The sequence below is a fragment of the Notothenia rossii genome (genome assembly GCF_949606895.1).
Source record: "Notothenia rossii genome assembly, chromosome: 1".
Classification (NCBI taxonomy): Eukaryota; Metazoa; Chordata; class Actinopteri; order Perciformes; family Nototheniidae; genus Notothenia; species Notothenia rossii.
Window position 1 is genome coordinate 15,985,199 of NC_136912.1, and position 18,691 is coordinate 16,003,889.

Genomic DNA, 18,691 nt, shown 5'->3' on the forward strand with positions numbered 1-18,691 from the left:
CTTTGCCGAAGAATATAAAAGATGAGGAAGACCCACATCAATAACATTACTTAATTGTCAATCGTTGGTGCGGTCATTAACTCTTAGCACTGCGTTTTTCTTTTTGTGATTTCCCTTAAAATACATTCTGGACCTCATGTTGTTTTCCAATAGTCATAAAAAAGGTGTTTGGAAAATAAATGAGTCTTCATTCTTTTTACAATTTGACCAAAGCGTTTTTCTTTGTTTCGCTAATTAGAAAAACAGCCAAATCAAGAGGTTATAACCAAACTGTTCTCATATCTAAACATAGATGTACTTATCAGATTGTCTTACCAGAAGAACCAGAAGAATAGTGAAAAAGTTATTAATTTAACCATAGCCAGTTCATTGCAGAAATGTTTCTCTGTATGTGTTTGTGAATTTCCACTATGTCCTGTGTCGTCCAATACAAAACTCATTTATTACATTTGAATACAATTTGCAAGAGCTCCGAGTCAAATGTTGTTTGTTTACGTAAATGAATAAACCCCAATAACCTCTTTGTGAACTCTGTTGGTTTTATAAGCTGCCAATGTATTTTTAGCATCAACCGTGTTTTGTTTATTTTATGTGAACATCTAATGATTACATCTAAATGTATGAAAACGAGTTTAAAGGCCAAGTTCATCAAACAGCGTGGACTTCACACAGGTACAATGAGGAACTGTCTACCCACTGCTTGCTAGTGATGGCAGGAGACAGCAGAGATGTAACCCACTTCCTGTTTGAGTCTTTTTTGCCAACAACAGCCAAATGGTCAGTAATAATATGACACAACAGCAGGAATGTAAAAACGATTCACTCATTGTTATGAGAAGCTGATAATATCCCTCCAACTGTCTGAATTTAAGCTGATACAATCTAATAAGCTGTCAGTCTCATCATAATGAGTAGCTCAATATTTGCAAATGCTCTGCATGCAATATTAATGTGTTTTCATTGAACTACAGTTCACAATCCACACATTTACCTACAGTATAGTGAAAACTATTTGAGTTGGATTGACAGAAAATACATTTCAAGCAGTCATTTCCTACAATTCTGACTAATGGTCTCCCAGTTGTCCAAATGACTCGAAGCAGAAATGTTAGGCTGGCGCGGGTCCCAGCTAACAATGGACAGGAGAAAAAAATATAATGTGACGATCAAAATATTCACTTTGAATAAACCGAAATGTGCAGTTGAAATGTTCTGCTTATGGCCTCTAGAGCTTTCCTTTGTGCCACTTGCTCAAATGGTGTGAACACACACACACACACACACACACACACACACACACACACACACACACACACACACACACACACACACACACACACACACACACACACACACACACACACACACACACACACACACACACACACACACACACACACACACACACACACACACACACACACACACACACACACACACACACACACACACACACACACACACACACACACACACACACACACACACACACACACACACACACACACACACACACACACACACACACACACACACACACACACACACACACACACACACACTTACGGTCGCATTTCATGCCCTGGTGTATCAGCCCGTAGAGGAGCGAGCCGCAGTGGTCACAGAAAGTCGGGCTGGAGTAGGTATGGACCTTAAACTTGTGTTTACTACGAGGATCCTGCAAAGGCACAAACACAGAGAGGAGGGAGAAGATATGTGAATTCAATATTAAAGAGTAATCCAGGTCACTTCAGGCTAGGCCCTGCATCTGCAGTTAGCTCAGACTCCTTTAAAAGATTCAAAAACAAGTTCAGTTGTTCTCGGTTGTCTTGTAAGGCTGTATTTAAAGGGGCGGTTCACCCCAAAATTACATTGTCATTTACCTCGAAGTGTTATCCAACCATGCAGAGAACTTTGGTCTTATTCACACATGTAATAAGATACACTTTATATCCAAAAGTATGTAGACACCAGAACATTTCAGCCATATGTGAGCATTATTTTTAAACTATGTCAATTATAAATCATATAACGTCCACTCTTATGGGAAGACTTATCACAACATTTTAGAGCCACATGCAGGGAGGGGCTCCCATTGTATTGGAGGAGATCAGAGAGGTCGGCTACTGATGTTGGACGATAAGTCTCAAACTCATCTCAAAAGTTGTTGAAGGTGGGGTTGAGGTCAGAGCTCTGCATATGTCAGTCAAGTTCTTTGTCACCAGACAGGGAAAAACACTTATTTACTACAGGGCCGGGCATAAAACCTGTCAACACCCTGGAACCAAAGTGCATTTTACTTTTAACCATTAAGTATATCTGTGGCAAACCATTTATTTGAACATTGCTTTCCTCATGACAGAGGGCTAAAGAGAAATTATTAGAAGAGAGAATGCATCACTGATTCGAATTTGGAGAATGCCTAAAAATAGGAGGAAACAAATCAGCTGTGGGGATATAACAAAAACAAAGAAAGACCAAGGAGTAGGGATGAATAAACATCAGTTACATGGCTTTAAAATCCTCGCTGACTCACAAAATGTGTGCTGACTTTTGTGTGTGTGTATGTGTATGTGTGTGTGCTAGGGAGTAAGTGAATGAAAGATTTCAGCTCATTAACCCGAGGCAGCCAGGCAGCACATTCTGTCCTTATTGACATTTCTCAGTGTGATTTGGGGCTGACAGCTCAGCAAAGTGCAAGAGGTAACATCCCTGTGTGTGTATCTTGCAACAAATACAGGACACACACACACACACACACACACACACACACACACACACACACACACACACACACACACACACACACACACACACACACACACACACACACACACACACACACACACACACACACACACACACACACACACACACACACACACACACACACACACACACACACACACACACACACACACACACACACACACACACACACACACACACACACACACACACACACACACCTGACCTTGCTAATGTTAATAATAAACATAACTTAACAGGAAAGAAATCACTAACTGTGTGTTTAATAAATATCTAACTTGAGCTCATGATATGAAAATGACCTCCTATTTTCTTTACTCACATCGGATGCCGGTCCCTTGTCGGCCCCCGGACAGGAGAAGGTGACAAATTCATGACAGCGCTTATGGACCACAAAACAGCACACTGGTGGAGGGAGAGAGAGAGAATAAAAAGTGAATGTCAAACTCAGGCTTCCTTGCAACGCCAAAAAAGGCAACATAATATCAACAAAGAGATGAATCAATATGTCAATTATGTGGCATTAGTCATTGCACAATATGCTGCTCATATTTCAGCAGTTCCCATTTGTTCCTTCCTTGCTCTGTGTACATCTATTTATAGTTTTATTGCTTCAGTTGAAGATGATATTAAATAAATCGCAGCATGGTGGGACATCTAGTAATAATCGCGCCGCATACCATTAAAGCTGCTGCAGGAAACGTGTGGCAGGCAGCAGGCTGCACACACCTGGTGACTGCATGTTCCTGCTTTCTGCCTCAAGTTGTGCTAAATGTATTAATTGAAGTGACAGACAAAAAAAAAGAGAACCCTGCATACTTTGAGGCAAATATAGCACATGGTTTCTGATCCTCATTCTCTTTTTATTCAGTTTGTATGTTGGAAGATAAATGGACTGTGCTTAATATCTTCGAGTGCTGTTAAGGCAGCAAGACACACACAAAGAATAGTTTAGATTTTACTGCAAGCACTTTTCAAGAACATGTTGGACAAAGTTCAGTTTATCACTTTCATAGTACAATGAAGTAGCAGGTCTGCTCAAAATTAAGTAATGACATTGAAGAAGTGGGATGGTCTACTGTAAGTACATTCACTTGAGTAATGTACTTAAGTACTTTTTGAAGTACTTGCACGTTACTTGGGTTATCCAACACACAATATTGTTCTTTGTGTTCACATTTTTAAAAAACTACATTTAATAGTTCGTTTTTCAATTAATACATTATAATATATTGTTATATAATACGGTATCCAACATTATCCAAGTATTTTCATATAAAAAACGAAGATTTGTCGTATTCAGTTTCCTGCATTGATTTTATGTGAATAAGCGTTTTACATGTAATACATACTGTAAACAGTGAATTCAGAAAGTAATCAAACCTTCTCTCTATTGCAATTTGTGTATTAGTTGCAACATAAAGTATACATTTAAGTGAAGAGCGGATATTTAAAAAGGCACATATGAACATTTCAGAATTGTGATAATGAATAGACTTTTATCTGCTGCAAGCAGAGATCTGAATTTCTATCAGATACCAACATGTTGACAGGAGTTGAGTAGGAGAGATTGACAAGCTGGTCTGATCCATCGCTGCATCTAACAAATGTTCATTTCCCAAAGCCCAAACTGACACGCTTACACAGCTCCTTTTGTCCAACAAACAATCCCACACCAAATAAAAAACATGCAACATATTAACATTTCAGAAGTTAAATCAGTTAGTTGTGTGCATGTTTTTTATTAACTGTTAAAATGTGTTGCCATTTTATGTTTATATATGCTTGTATGTAGCATAAAAGGTTGCAGGCTGTTTCTCATAGTTACAGGTACAATGGAAAGATGGAAAGGCATCAGTAACCAATATAGAAGTACTTGGCATCAGCATATTATTTAACGAATAACAAAATAAGATTAAATATTTAGCTTGATCCACGTTTACTGTATAAAAACAGCCACAGAAGAAACCATTCCAATGTATACGTAACTATTAAGGTTTTAAAAAAATGTGTGTAAAAAAGGGCTGAAAAAATAAGATTTTTTGATTTGATTTATTTTGAATGTGTAAAACAATAATACAAAAATGTAACATGAGAATTATTATACAATACAAAAAATAAGCAGTGTCAAATTGATATACAAAAATATCAATTTGACACTACATACTAATAAATAAATAAAAAGATGATTAATTATTTGGTAATATATAAGGATATTCTTTAGTAGTCTTTACCAATCAAAAAACAGCCAAAACAGCTCCTTTTTTAAAGAATTTCATCGATTGTTCTGCCGATTATATTCTCATGCCTGCATGTCCAACCAGCAGTCTAAAAATATAACAGAATATTAAACAAAAACTTTGTTAGTTTCACAAATGAGTGCAGAGTATTAAACCTTCAGAGGTGGAGAAGGTATGTTTAATACTGGATCTTTGAGCATTAAGCTGATCATCAGTCAGTAAACCTTCAAACTGCATACTTTGGGTGGGAAGGAAATAAAGCGCAATTCATCCCTTTATATTTTGATCAGTCCCTTCCTAGAGCTGAAAACATGAATATGACCAACAGCAGAACTCCATTTAGATAAATAGGGCAGATCAGTCTTCTGTACTGTAGCCAGACTCTGTGGTTCAGCCTCATATCACTGCTGGTGTATTTTTACATACAATTCTCATGAACTTCTGTTCAAACCACTTTCGCATTACTACGACTTGCAGTATTGACCAAAAAATAGAATTAACACATCAATACGGTTTACATTTCAACATTATGAAGATATCACCACACATGTTACAACATCAGCCATAGCGAGAACAACACTCACACACACACAGTGACATTACGCTCTGGTTTGATCTTAATTATTCACATTGTCGTTACATTTTCATGAGGCACTGTGGCAACTGACTTTCCACGGCTTTCTAGCAGTTAAGCAACAGAGTGCTTATGTGTGTTCATGCATGTTTATTTATGCAGGAAAGTGGCCGGATCACATCAATGGACACCTGGACCTGCACTCAATTTTTAAGTATTAGCTCTGAACGTGCAAAGTGAGGTGTCAAAATAACCAAGATTCAACAGCAACTGTATAACAACAATGAACAGACATGCTGTGAGGCATGAGGCCGTAAAAAGGGAAACGCTAAGAATGAGACGAGAGCAAAAAAAAGACTGAAACAGAAATAAAGTCAAACAGAGAGTGATGTAAGTATGTATGTATGTATGTATGTATGTATGTATGTATGTATGTATGTATGTAGGAAGGGATGGGGGCACAGCTGGGGATTGAGGCGATGTGAGGGGGTGGAGGATTCATTTGTGTGTGTTTGCAGTGTGTGAGAAAGACAGAAACAGAGAAGTGGAGCAACAGAGAGCACAGTGAAGGATGCAGCACACTTTATAGCTTTCTGTTCATAAATATGCCCTGTCATTTAAACACGTGCACCCACACTACGGAAAGACAGGCCTAGTGACCTACCGAGAAGGTCTTTGGTCTGTTGCCTAGCAACCACACACACACACACACACACACACACACACACACACACACACACACACACACACACACACACACACACACACACACACACACACACACACACACACACACACACACACACACACACACACACACACACACACACACACACACACACACACACACACACACACACACACACACACACACACACACACACACACACACACACACACACACACACACACACACACACACACACACACACACACACACACACACACACACACACACACACACACACACACACACACACACACACACACACACACACGACAGCAGGCCAACAGTTTCACATCAACAGGACCATCAGGAAGTTCCTCCATCTTGGATGAGAACCAGCCCACAAACAGTGACAGTGACTCTTCAGATCAACATTCAGGCCTCAGCTTGCCTGAACAACCTGAACCAGAAAGATCCTGCTACTGAGTCCCAGAAGACTCTGATTTTGACATTTACTTTTCTTTAGTTTAGACCGTCAGCAACGATATCTCCAACTGGTTGACAAGAAAAACAGAAGGGTAAACAAACGGTTGACAAAATGCCTCAAAAACCGCCATCGCTTACATCTAAATTAAAGAAAAATGCAATTACAATAGTAAAACTAGAGAATGCAATTCCTGAAGAAATTGCTAGTGGGAATGCTTTATGCTGAAAAGCTGACGCTGAATTGCTAATCTGAAATGTAATGTGTAAGAAGAAAGTGAAGAATTTAGATTGAATGGCTTGAATGTGTGATAAGAGAAGAAAAGAAAGTAAAATGGCTTGGAAAAGCAGAAGAATATTTGAACTGCAAACTATTGAACTAACTTGATGGTGAATGATCGGTCGCCATGGCAACGATATTTGATGACACCCCATACTACGCTTAGATATGTTGATGGCTGCACCTGTGAAGTTTTGGGCTGTTTGCAGCATTTTCACTGAAGTTATGAGATAACCGTGTTTCATGGCGAGCATTGTGTTGCCATGGCAATGGCATTTGAAGAAATCTCAAAACTGTCCCGTAGATGTCTTCACGGCTGGACTGTTAGCACACATGTGAAGTTTTAGCACTTTTTGACAATTTTCATAGGAGTTATAGCAATATCATGTTTTATTGCAAGGGATGCTTTGCCATGGCAACAGCTTTTGAGGAAAAGTCACTAATGGTTGGACCACTAACTGTCAGTTGAAGTCTGGTGGTGTTTTGAACATTTTCATATCAGTTACGACAACATCGTGTTTTTTGGCGAGGGATGCGTTTCCATGGCAACAGCCTATGGTGAGATCTCAGATTTGGCATAGAGCTGTTGAGGCATGGACCGGTGATATACAAGCGAAGTTTGGAGGACGATCGGACCGTGTCCATTGGAGTTACAGCGACATCGTGTTTTATGGCGAGGGATGCGTTTCCATGGAAACTGCATGTGATCTGCTGCTCTGAGCATGTCAGTTGGAGTTATGACATCATCGTGTTCCATGACACAGGTGTTTATATTTGAGCTAACTACGTGTCCAGAGATCAAAGGTTTCCATGGTGATGTGCAGTAATCAGTGAGAGGAGAGCATTTTCATTGTTCTGAATGAGATAAACCTCTTACATGTGAACGTTTTGTTAAAGAACCGTAACAGATGACATTTCAAAGCGTGAAGCATGTCAAGGAACTTGAGCATCTGAAGTGTACTTTTTGTGTACTTTCGGGTTAAGAATGTGGCCTTTTTGGCAGATTAACTAAAGATGTGCGGCTGCTGTGGTGGGGAGAGACGAGGCAGAACTTACAATGGGGTTTAATGGAGACATGTTGAACGTTTGTCACTTCATGCCCTCAAGAGACATTTTGTTTAATTATTTTGCTTAATTTATTTTTATTTTTCAAGCTACGAGATGTTTTCCTACGTTTCTCAAAAAAAAAAATTGTCTCAGGAATGTAGGATTTGGGAATTATGGCAGGTTTAAAAGAAAATATGAAGGCAAAATTAAATCTGTCCTCCACTCTAGCTGTGACATCACGCACTCTAAAATCTGAAGAAGGCCTCTTTACCAAGGTCTGAACAATGTTTAATATCTCTAAAAGTACGAATCAGATTTAAAAGTTGTGTTAGACGAATAATGTCAGAAAGATGTGTAACATTTTAAAGTTGGAATGAGGCTTCTGAGTGAAAGTATGAAGGAGCAGTTAGCAGTTGAAGTTGCATGAAGATTGTTCAAGTCTGAAGAGTTTCTCCATTGACTTCAAAGGTTAAAAATGTGATGAATTATGGGATGTATCTCTGGAATTATGAAAGTTATGAATAAGAAAAGTAATAGCCATCGATTCCCGACTGAGCTGAACGTGTTGATGTTTGAACAGAGTTTCTGCGATGTAGAATGTGGGAGAAGAAGAGGTGCAAAATAACCCGGCGGAATAATAAAGAATTTTGTGCGTAGCATAACAGATAGTGGGAATGCTGTATCAGCTTAATGCCCGGCATGTATCGGCTGGCCGGCGACGAAAGTATGTTACTTAACATAAAAACCCTATGCATTTTATGTTATTTTGGACCATTATTCATATAGTAATCACATTACCTGAGCCCTTGAGTTGCCTAGAGCAAAATAGTTACAGCATATATTTAGTGATTTTAATGTTAACAGATCATTGATGCAATAACATTTTGACCCAATTTGCCTGACTTGACACATGGAATAAAACATGGGCGTAGGAAGCATCCTCAATGTGGGTGAGACCATTTAACAGGGGGTGTGGGCAGGTGGTGGACCTCACCTGGGGGGTCCGGGGGCAAGGCTCCCCCGGGAAGATTTTTTTTAAAATGTTGAAGTTAAATGCATAAATCTGGTGCACTTTTAGAGCAAAATTAGGGACTAAATCTATGGCAGTCAGTAGAGGCTTGGATTGTGAGCCGTAGGGTCGCCGGTTCAAGTCCCCGACCAAACCTACATTTGGAGTGTGGACTTCTACTTGGAGAGGTCCCAGTTCACCTCCTGCCCTGCCGTGGTGCCCTTGAGAAAGACATCCCCTTTCCCCCCTCACTCCCATTGCTCCCCGGGCGCTGTACAATAGCTGCGCACTGCTCCTAGTACTAGACTCCTGGTACTAGGATGGGTTAAAATTAGAGAACACATTTCACTGTGTGTGCTGTGTGCTCTGCATGTGTGACCATTAAAGAGGGTTTCATCCCTCCCAATTCTTCTTCTTCAACACCCATATAAAACAGAACTGTAAACAGATTTACTTTTTCTTTCAACATTTATTTGAACAGCAAGTGGAGGCAAAAGTGACTGCACCCAAAACAATAAACCTGCTAGCTAACTAGCCTAAACTCAGTAACAGAATGTGGGCAACACGTTCTTCTCCACAGCCGCGCTACCTCTGAGTCAGACGTCACTTCCCCCTTTTCTATCCTACGGGTAGAGCCGTACAGCCACTCCCTCTGAACCCCGTTTCCCTGTCAACCCCCTCCCCTATGCAAGCCCCTCCCTCTGAACCCAGGGCTCGCTACAATACTGTATATACAAACTATACAAAAGCGCCTTTACGCTTTGGAACTTGCTTATCCATCTGTAAGCAACTGCCAGCTAGGTCTCTCAGTCACTCACTCCTGATCGTTCACTGCGCAGTGACAGCTGCTACGGGCCTGATGTGTGAAATTGAAACTGATAGATAGAACAAAGGTAGCCTATCAAAACGGCCCAGCCCAGTCCAGCCCAGTGGGCCACACCCCACTGGGCCCGGCTGGGCTGGGCTGGGCCGGAACACTTACAAATGTGGGCCGGTAGGATTTAGGCAAAAAAAAAAAGATTTTTAATTTCTTTCTTTTTTTTGGCCCTCCGGCCCACACACAGCACCGGCCCACCGGGGAAACTCCCGGTATTCCCAATGGTCAGTCCGCCCCTGGACTCAGCTAATTTAAGCGCCATTATAAAAGGTTTGTTTGCATTTGGTTTAACCTCTTAACAAATGGCCACAATATTTACCTTTTGTTGGCTGCGAGTGAAATACTTGGATCTTTTGCTGATAACAGTCAATTATGTTCACTAGTTGGACATTCACTTCTTAGTGGGAAAGGGCATCGCACCAAACACACACACACACACACACACACGTAAAGTTACTACACACACACTAACAGACACCTGCGCGAGTATATCAGCAAATGCAGGTTGTTTCGTTTGACGTTAGTTGGTTAAGAAATTATTATCTTTCAGCCCAACCCTAGTGTACGGTGGGTTTTTGGAGCTTTTCCCCTGAAACAGCGGAATGCCGAAAACTCTAAGAGCAGTGAGCGTGAACCAATCAGTGTGGCAGAGGGTCGCTGCAGATTCAGGTGATAATCTGTTCTCGCATTGTGTCCCCAGTTTATTCTTTATATTGTTAGTATTAAAACATATATTAAATTATATAACAACAATGTTAAGTTTGGGTAACAATCTTGTACAATGTGTTAATTCTTCCAAATTGGAGGTTTTTCTTATGTTTCTGTTCTGCCGACTGTGTGAATGGACCCTCGCCCACAATCTGTGAAGTAACCCAGCCTTTGACCCCAGGCTTTGCGATGCAGCCAAAGAAAAATATGCCCTTTTTGTTTGACCAAAAGTGTGTTTTTAAATCATGCTTTTGAGGACTACCTGTACAGCACAGTTGAGTGAGAATAATAAAATACCTCCATGAACAAATGAAAAAACAAAGCTGTCATTGTTATGCATATTTCAAAAAATAAAAGGTTATTCCAAACAGCTATGCACTGTCTGTACCGGAGGCTCCGAGTTAGTAGAGCACAGACCTTCACTTGGCTCTACAGTCACATTGTGCATCCCTTCAAGCATATTCTGGCTTTTAAAGCTTGCCAAAAAAAAATCTGAACAGTATTCAGTATTAATGGGAAGCACTTGCTAACTCTATGGTATAAAACATGCAGAGCACTTGTAATTTTGACAGTTACATCAAGTGAATCACTTCTATTGAATATCTGCCTGTTTATGGTACAGCTCAAACAACTTAAAAATTTCAGAAAGATCATTAGTAAATTATAATTACAATTGTTCAAGCTTTCTGTGTTGTACTGTATCCTTTTATATGTGATACTTTATGACTGTTTGTTAGGAACATCAAGCAAATAGGAGAGAAATAGATAAATATCAGTCTTCTGATAACCCCTCTATCCCTAATTTACGTACTGAGCCTCAAAAACTGGTTCATGTCGATCATCATTCTGTTGTAATTTGCTGTGATTTGTTCATTTCATGTTCATCTCGCCACATTCTGTGTAGTTTTCATCACATAGTATCAGCCATCCTGACATCTGCCATTTTCAGAGCACTGACGCTGCAAAGATCTGTCGACTATAACAATTCCTTGTGAATACATTGATACTGACAAGTAGGCTCTGTGGTGTGGACAGGCGTACTCTGAAATATGTGTTTGTTTTCTCAGACACATCTTGTAATCAATATCTTTAGACTGGCTGGCCCTAACCCTTCAACCCCTGATCAGTCAATAATCAGGATTAAAATTCAACCACAGCCTTGATGGCTCAAAACCCGAGGGCACCGAGCCTTCGCAGTAGCTGGCCCCAGGCTCTGGGACACTCTGCCCCTCCATGTGAGGTCGGCCCAGACCCTAGGGGTTTTTAAATCTACACTTAAAACTCACTTCTTCTCTCTGGCCTTCTAGTCAGAGCGGAGCACGACTCCTGACATTTCCCTGTGTGTGATTTTTTATTTTTGCTGTTGTATTTGTTGTAAAGTGTTTTTATTGTAAAGTGTTTTATTGTATGTACAGCACTTTGGCTCTTCCAAAAATCGTTTTAAAAATGTGTTATATAAATAAAACTTGATTTGATTTGATCCAATCAATAACAAGGACAGTTCAAGATTGGAAAACAAGCAGTATTTGTTTAAACATTTTGGGCTTATTCCTGTTTTTGAGACCTTATAGTTGTAGGACCAGAGGCAACAGAAACTCTGACAGAAACTCATTAAATATATGCACATTTGATCTTTCGCTTGATTCTTATTTCTGTTGAGATATATATTTCCTCAGCTGCCAATGACTAGAGGCCAGTGGAGGGAGAAGTGACAAAAATCAGAGAAAATCACTAGCTTCCTCCATGAGACATAGACATGTTTTGCTTTAGTCAACTCATGGTGGAGTCACAACACAAGTCAGAAGTGACACCCTGCAACACAACAGAACATACTGGCTGATAAAAAACACAATGGTTTTGCGTTATTCCCCTGACCCTATTTTACAAATCTCTTGACTGTCCTGTCGATCTGTTTTCTGAAATGTCTTTGGTCCGTTCGGAAATATCTCAACAATTATAGGATGGAAAACCATGACATGTGGTTAAGAAAGTCATAGTCTCCATAGGATTAATACTTCTGAGTTTGGGGATCCTCTGATTTTTTTTCTCAGCATCATCTTCATTGTGGTTCCAGTCAGCAAGATCATTTATTATCATATTAAGAACAGATAGTTATTTCCTTGAACTACACTAGTATTGGTTTAATGCCTAATTAGTGGTATAGTAATAATAATAAAGCTTTATTTATATAGCACTTTTCATACAACACGTGCTGCTCAAAGTGCTTTACAAAAGGACACATCACAAGTTAAAAACAAACAAAGAATTCCCGTCAGATTACTTGTTAAGACATTTAAAAAAGGTACATGCAGAAAAATATAACATTTGATCAGGTTAATAGACACAACAAGGTAAAATGTATGATAATTAAAATAAAATAATTAATGGTTTCTCTCTGACAGATTAGACACAAGACAACTGAGTCGGTGCAACAATATAAAATATAAAACCCCATAAAACAAAGTGAACATATAGGTACAGAAATAAAAAGATTAAGACCTATGAAAGAAATAAAACAATATAAAGTTAGGTAAATAATAAAGACTAAAAGAACATTTAAAGTGGGAGGTTGCTAATAAAAAGCTAGTGACATCCTCAGCCCTGTGACGTGTGAGGTTTTCCAACTATGCTGGTTAAATGTATGTTGTGAAACATTGTCCTTTGAAGAAATGTAGACAAACAACACACCACTAAAAGCTGGTTCCTTGGTTATATCATTTTGTTCAGCACAGATTCTCAACTCATCTGTTATGATAACTATGACAAAAATGAATCTGATAACCTGACGTCAAAACTGTAATGATCCCACATCTGAATCAACTTCCTCTTTTTGCTGTCAGCGCACACAGGTGTGAACACATTACACACAAATGAACACCAATAATAAGAAGAGCTGAAAGCAGGAGAAGAAAAAATATCTTTACCTGCAGAACAGGTATTCAAAAACACACCCACAATTCAACAGAAGATACCTTTGTCACATAGACACATACAAATCTCACACAATCTTCCTTCCGCGTCAGCACAAGTCTAAACCACATGTCTGAAATTCCTCCTGACCGAGATGTGTGAGCTGATGATTTGTACTCGAGAGTTTGAGAGTATTGCACCTCCATTCATGCTGAAGTGTATTTACACCCTTCCTGTTACTCTAGCTCTCTTTTAGACACCGCTGTTCACACAACTATCACATTTTTCTCCCTCCCTAGGTAAAATAAGGATAAAGAAAATCAACAAACTGCATATCGAGGGATATTCAGGTGTGTTGAAAAGTGGAGATTTGTTAAGTTAAAAACGACTCTTAACCGATTGAACTGTGAAGTAAGTCTTAACAAGTTGAAATACAGTTATCAAATGCTGTTCAAACAACGCCTATGCAGACAACATCTACCCAGTTTAATCGTGTTCTGACCTGAAAGTCACCAAACCAAGTCTTTCTGCAAACATGTTCAAACAAACCTCGCCATTGACTATAAAAGTGTAAAGCATTCAGGACAAACAGCAGTTGGGATCATTTAAAGCTCCAGATCAGCTTCCAATGGACCTTGAAGTAACACTGTTTTACCAACATAATCATTATTATTTATACTTCACTTATGTCTTTACCTGAATCAATTAGGAAAAATTAAATAAAAAAGAAAACCCAATAACACTGTTTTCTATTCGTCGCCCCAGTGGGGTCAAAGTCTTTTATTTAAATGCTGCCTCAACAGCATTTAAGGGTTAATATGTAAAGTAGGGCTGCAACTAATGATTATATTTAACTATAGCTTTATCTATCATTCAGATTTAGAGTTGTCTTTAATAATAACACTGAACATAAAAAGACCCATTCACAAAATCCTCAAATCTGGTACATTATCTTTTTACTTCTTGTAGCTTCAATGAAACCAGTGATGACTAATTTACAACAAGCAAGCTTTTAACCTGTTTTCTCACCATTCTCCCATTGACTTATTTCCAACTATTTTCTTAGGAAAGGTCCAAAAAAATTATATAATTGTGAGAAGAAAAAAAAGTTCAAACAACACTTTGAGATAGACACTGCAGTAGCCATTCAAATGAAATGTGATACAAAATGTGTAAACAAACTCACAATTCAACCATTTCAATTGAACTAAGATAGCCAAATAGCAACTTTGTGTTTTCAATTAATCTGCTAATAAAACAAATAGTTTTATCAGTGTTATAATTAACACATTATAATGAAATAGTTGGGCCTCAATTTTTTTTCAGAGGTTGCTGCATGGTCCATTTACATGAACTGTTCATGCACTGGAAGTAAACTGGAGGCATTGTGTACACGTCATCAATGGTCCTATTATTGTTAAGCCTTTGCACACACTCCGTTATTTTTTTTGACTTACTGATGATATTTAGTCAAATACAACAAACAATGGAGCTCTTTTTCTTGCCGTCAGGAAGTTGCCAACATTAGGTTTTCTAGCGGGCATGTTTGGAGTATATGTAAAACCTGATTTTGTTTTGCTGCTATCCGAATACAAGACCGCAGTAGACTGCTTCCATCCTGCAGTATGACCAAGGTCTAACAAATGTAACCAAACTTTTATTAATTATTCTCAAATTCATCCTAATGACAGAAATCAAATTCTATACATAAGAAGTTTTTGAAAGTTCTGAAAAGTCAGTTGTTTCTGAGTTGACCTTTTTGATTGATTGAATCATTCAATCCCTGATTAGCTCCTTTCTATATTTGCAATGTGATCAATGATCACTGACTCACAAACAACCGTTGTTGCTTAAGATGTCGTCGATGAATTTAAGAGTTATCACTTGACTGTTGGAAACTCACTACGAAACCCGAGCCGACAGCAGCTCTACCTGTGCAGGGCTCAGATTGGTCTGTGCTCTCTAAAGTGTGTTATCTGCTCAGGTTCATTTACCACACACTAGTTCACTACAGACTCAGAGGCTGTGTGTGCACTCACTCAAGCACATCAAATTATCATTTTTTCTAACCCCAATGCATTTCCTGTGAAACCACCAGAGTTACTGACAAGCCTGTAGCCCCGTGAGAATAGGGGACTTTGTATTGCTTTTAAATTACACAACTCTTCCCAGTCAATGATGTCCGAAGAGCAAAATGTTGAAACTTTTGGTCGTTTTCTTCTTAAAGGAATACTTCACAAACAAAATGACCGTTATAATATCAATGACTTTGCATTGCTGTATGAGGACTAAAAACAGTAACAGTTTAAAGGTAAAACTAGATCCTAACATCCATGTACAAACTCTCAAACAACTCCTGCAGTATAATCCAAGTCTTGTCCATGCATGTTCTTCCCAAACAAAAAAAACAAACCCTACAATCCTAAAAACTCAGAGATCCAACACCTGCGCAAACATGAGACTTCTCATGTAGGAGTGTTATAAATAGTACCTTTTGAGCAAAAAGCATGTGTTTGGAGAGAAGTAATACATAAATGAGACTTGGATAGCACTGCAGTTGTTGTGAGACTGTTTGTATAAAGATAGTTGGATATAGCTTTGTTGTTGTAATCGCAGCACCTATTTCCTAAAAGGCCTTTCTCTGATTTTCTGACTCTCCATTTACCATGGAGGCATGCAACTAAAACAGTATTCTTAAAGAATTCAACTTACACGGGTAAAGAAATTATATATAATTGATCATTTAGTTGGTGGAGTATTTCTTAACAAAGAGCAAAATGTGGAAACTGTGGTAATTCTGTTCCTAACCTCACATGGTGGGTCAGATGACTGCAGCCAGATGAGTTGGGGTGGGTGTCTGAGATGGATGAGTGAAGAAGAGGAAGTGATACCAACATTTACTGCATTACTGCAACATGCATGTGGTTGAGGGGGGGTCACTATGTTGCTGCAAGGGGGCTGTTTATGAATCCATTTTGTGTAGAGGTCCGTGTCTATACTCCCACTCTTTACAACAACCAGCTGCCCACCCACACACACTCAAACACATCACATCCCACCCACACACAATCCCACCATCTTACAATTTCAATCAGATATCAGGCTCGATGTAAAAAGCTTGAGAAAAGTAACTTCCTGGTCTATCTTCCTCCCATTTCTCCTCGGCCAACATCAGACATCTCAGCTTTCAGTACTCCGCCGACTCTTCTACTCTTACATCTCACACTGACTGTCTCACTGTTGGCAAGCACCTGCTTTGAGTTTGACACCTGCCTGCCAACACAGCATGCCGTCAACAAAAAAGCACAACAGGTCATTCTAAACAGTGTGCAGACCTGAAGCCCTGAACACAACAACACACACACACACACACACACACACACACACACACACACACACACACACACACACACACACACACACACACACACACACACACACACACACACACACACACACACACACACACACACACACACACACACACACACACACACACACACACACACACACACACACACACACACACACACACACAGCAACACTCCTTCAGACAGGGAACATCCGTCCACACACCCACAGCCATATGCAGCAGAGGGATTTGTGAATGAGCCACTGCTCTTACCTTGGCACTGGAATCCCTGCTTCCCAAAGCCCCTGTGGACAGAAGACAGGGATGTGAAATTCGGGGAATGCACAAGAGATGCACAGACAATGACGTATGCACACACACATGCAGATATCGAATCACACATGGACACACACATCAACACAGACACATTAACACACACACACACACACACACCAACACAGACACATTAACACACACACACACACACACCAACACAGACACATTAACACACACACACACACACACACACACCAACACAGACACATTAACACACACACACACACACACACACACACACACACACAGCTGCAACAGTGGGGCCCTGTGTCTGTGTGTCTCCAGCTGCATTCCTCCACCAGACCTCCAGTTTCAGAGATGGGTCGATGCGGTAAACGCCGCCGAGCAGCAGTGACTGCTCTGCGGCTGCCGACAACACATCCCCCCTGTCGCATTGTGGAAAACTGGGGGAATGGCGCATCGCAGTGTTTGTGACAATGACAATGAATGAAACACTGCGGTGTCTGAACATTGTCAGTGTGGAAGGAGGCCGAGCAGAGCCACAGCAGCAGCAAGTGAATCACCTGTGTCCTCTACCACCTCTCTCACACTCACCAGATGAAGTCCGTGCAGTGGCTGCAGAAGGTGGGCTGCTTGAAGAAGCGCGCGATGAACTTGTGGTTCTTCACCTCGTGCACATTCTTCTGGCGGAGGGCTCCCTGCCGGGCGAAGCCGCGCGCGCTCTCCGGTACCTCTCCGTCGCTGCCGGGGTCAGCCATCTTAACGAGGAAGCGGCGACGGTCCGAGAGGAACGAAGGGTGAGGGGAGCGGCGAGAGAGAGGGAGAGACGAACGAGTCGCCGTGCAGGTTCCTCCTCCTCCTCTCCGCCCCGCTGTGCGCCTCCGTGTCGCTCGTGATGTCGGTGGATGGTCGGTGTGCGTCCAGTGCGCGCTATAGCTGCTGCTGCTGCTGCTTCTTCCGGCGGGTCCCCGTGCCACGCTCCTGCTTCCCTGTTCTAACCAGTATATGGTTCTCACCAGTGTGTTTTTTTGCTCACAACCAACTCTCCCTCTCTCTCTCTCTCTCTTTCTCTTTCTTTCTCTCTCTATCTCTCTCTTTCTCTCTCTCACTCCCCCCTCTCTGTCTCTCTCTCTTCCCCTCTCTCATCACTCTCTCTCTCTCTTTCTGAAATTCGAATGAGCTTTAATATATCAGAAACCTTGTTTTGCCAAAGAATGTTCCACAAGGTGTTACACAACAAAATGAATAGAAAAATAAGAACACGATACATGTGGCACAACAGCAAAACATGAAACACTTACCAACAATAACGTGTCATTAAAAATCAAAGAAAGTGTGAATCTCCAGGAAATCAACCTCAGTCAATGTGAAGTAAGAACATATTGCAGACTGCAGCTCTCTGTGGGCTCTCCAGATTGGAATGTTGTGGATGTTTGTTATGTGGTCAAACTCAGGGGGAATATTTTTGTTAGGATTGT

General features: G+C 40.4%; 1 protein-coding gene across 2 annotated transcripts in view; it reads right to left on the reverse strand.

Moving 5' to 3' along the window:
• Positions 1-18,691, reverse strand: part of LOC307018280 (protein kinase C beta type) — a 31,574-nt gene extending 12,883 nt beyond the window's left edge. Inside the window, exons 1-4 of one of the 2 annotated variants that reach the window (XM_079648442.1) lie at positions 17,808-18,690; positions 17,190-17,221; positions 3,092-3,174; positions 1,567-1,678 (exon numbers count right to left, since the gene is read on the reverse strand). In XM_079648442.1, coding sequence (XP_079504568.1) covers positions 1,567-1,678; positions 3,092-3,174; positions 17,190-17,221; positions 17,808-17,971 — 391 coding nt within the window. In that variant the 5' untranslated portion in view covers positions 17,972-18,690. Of the gene's footprint in view, positions 1-1,566; positions 1,679-3,091; positions 3,175-17,189; positions 17,222-17,807 lie in introns of both variants that reach the window. The other variant, XM_079648441.1, reaches the window with a different exon arrangement.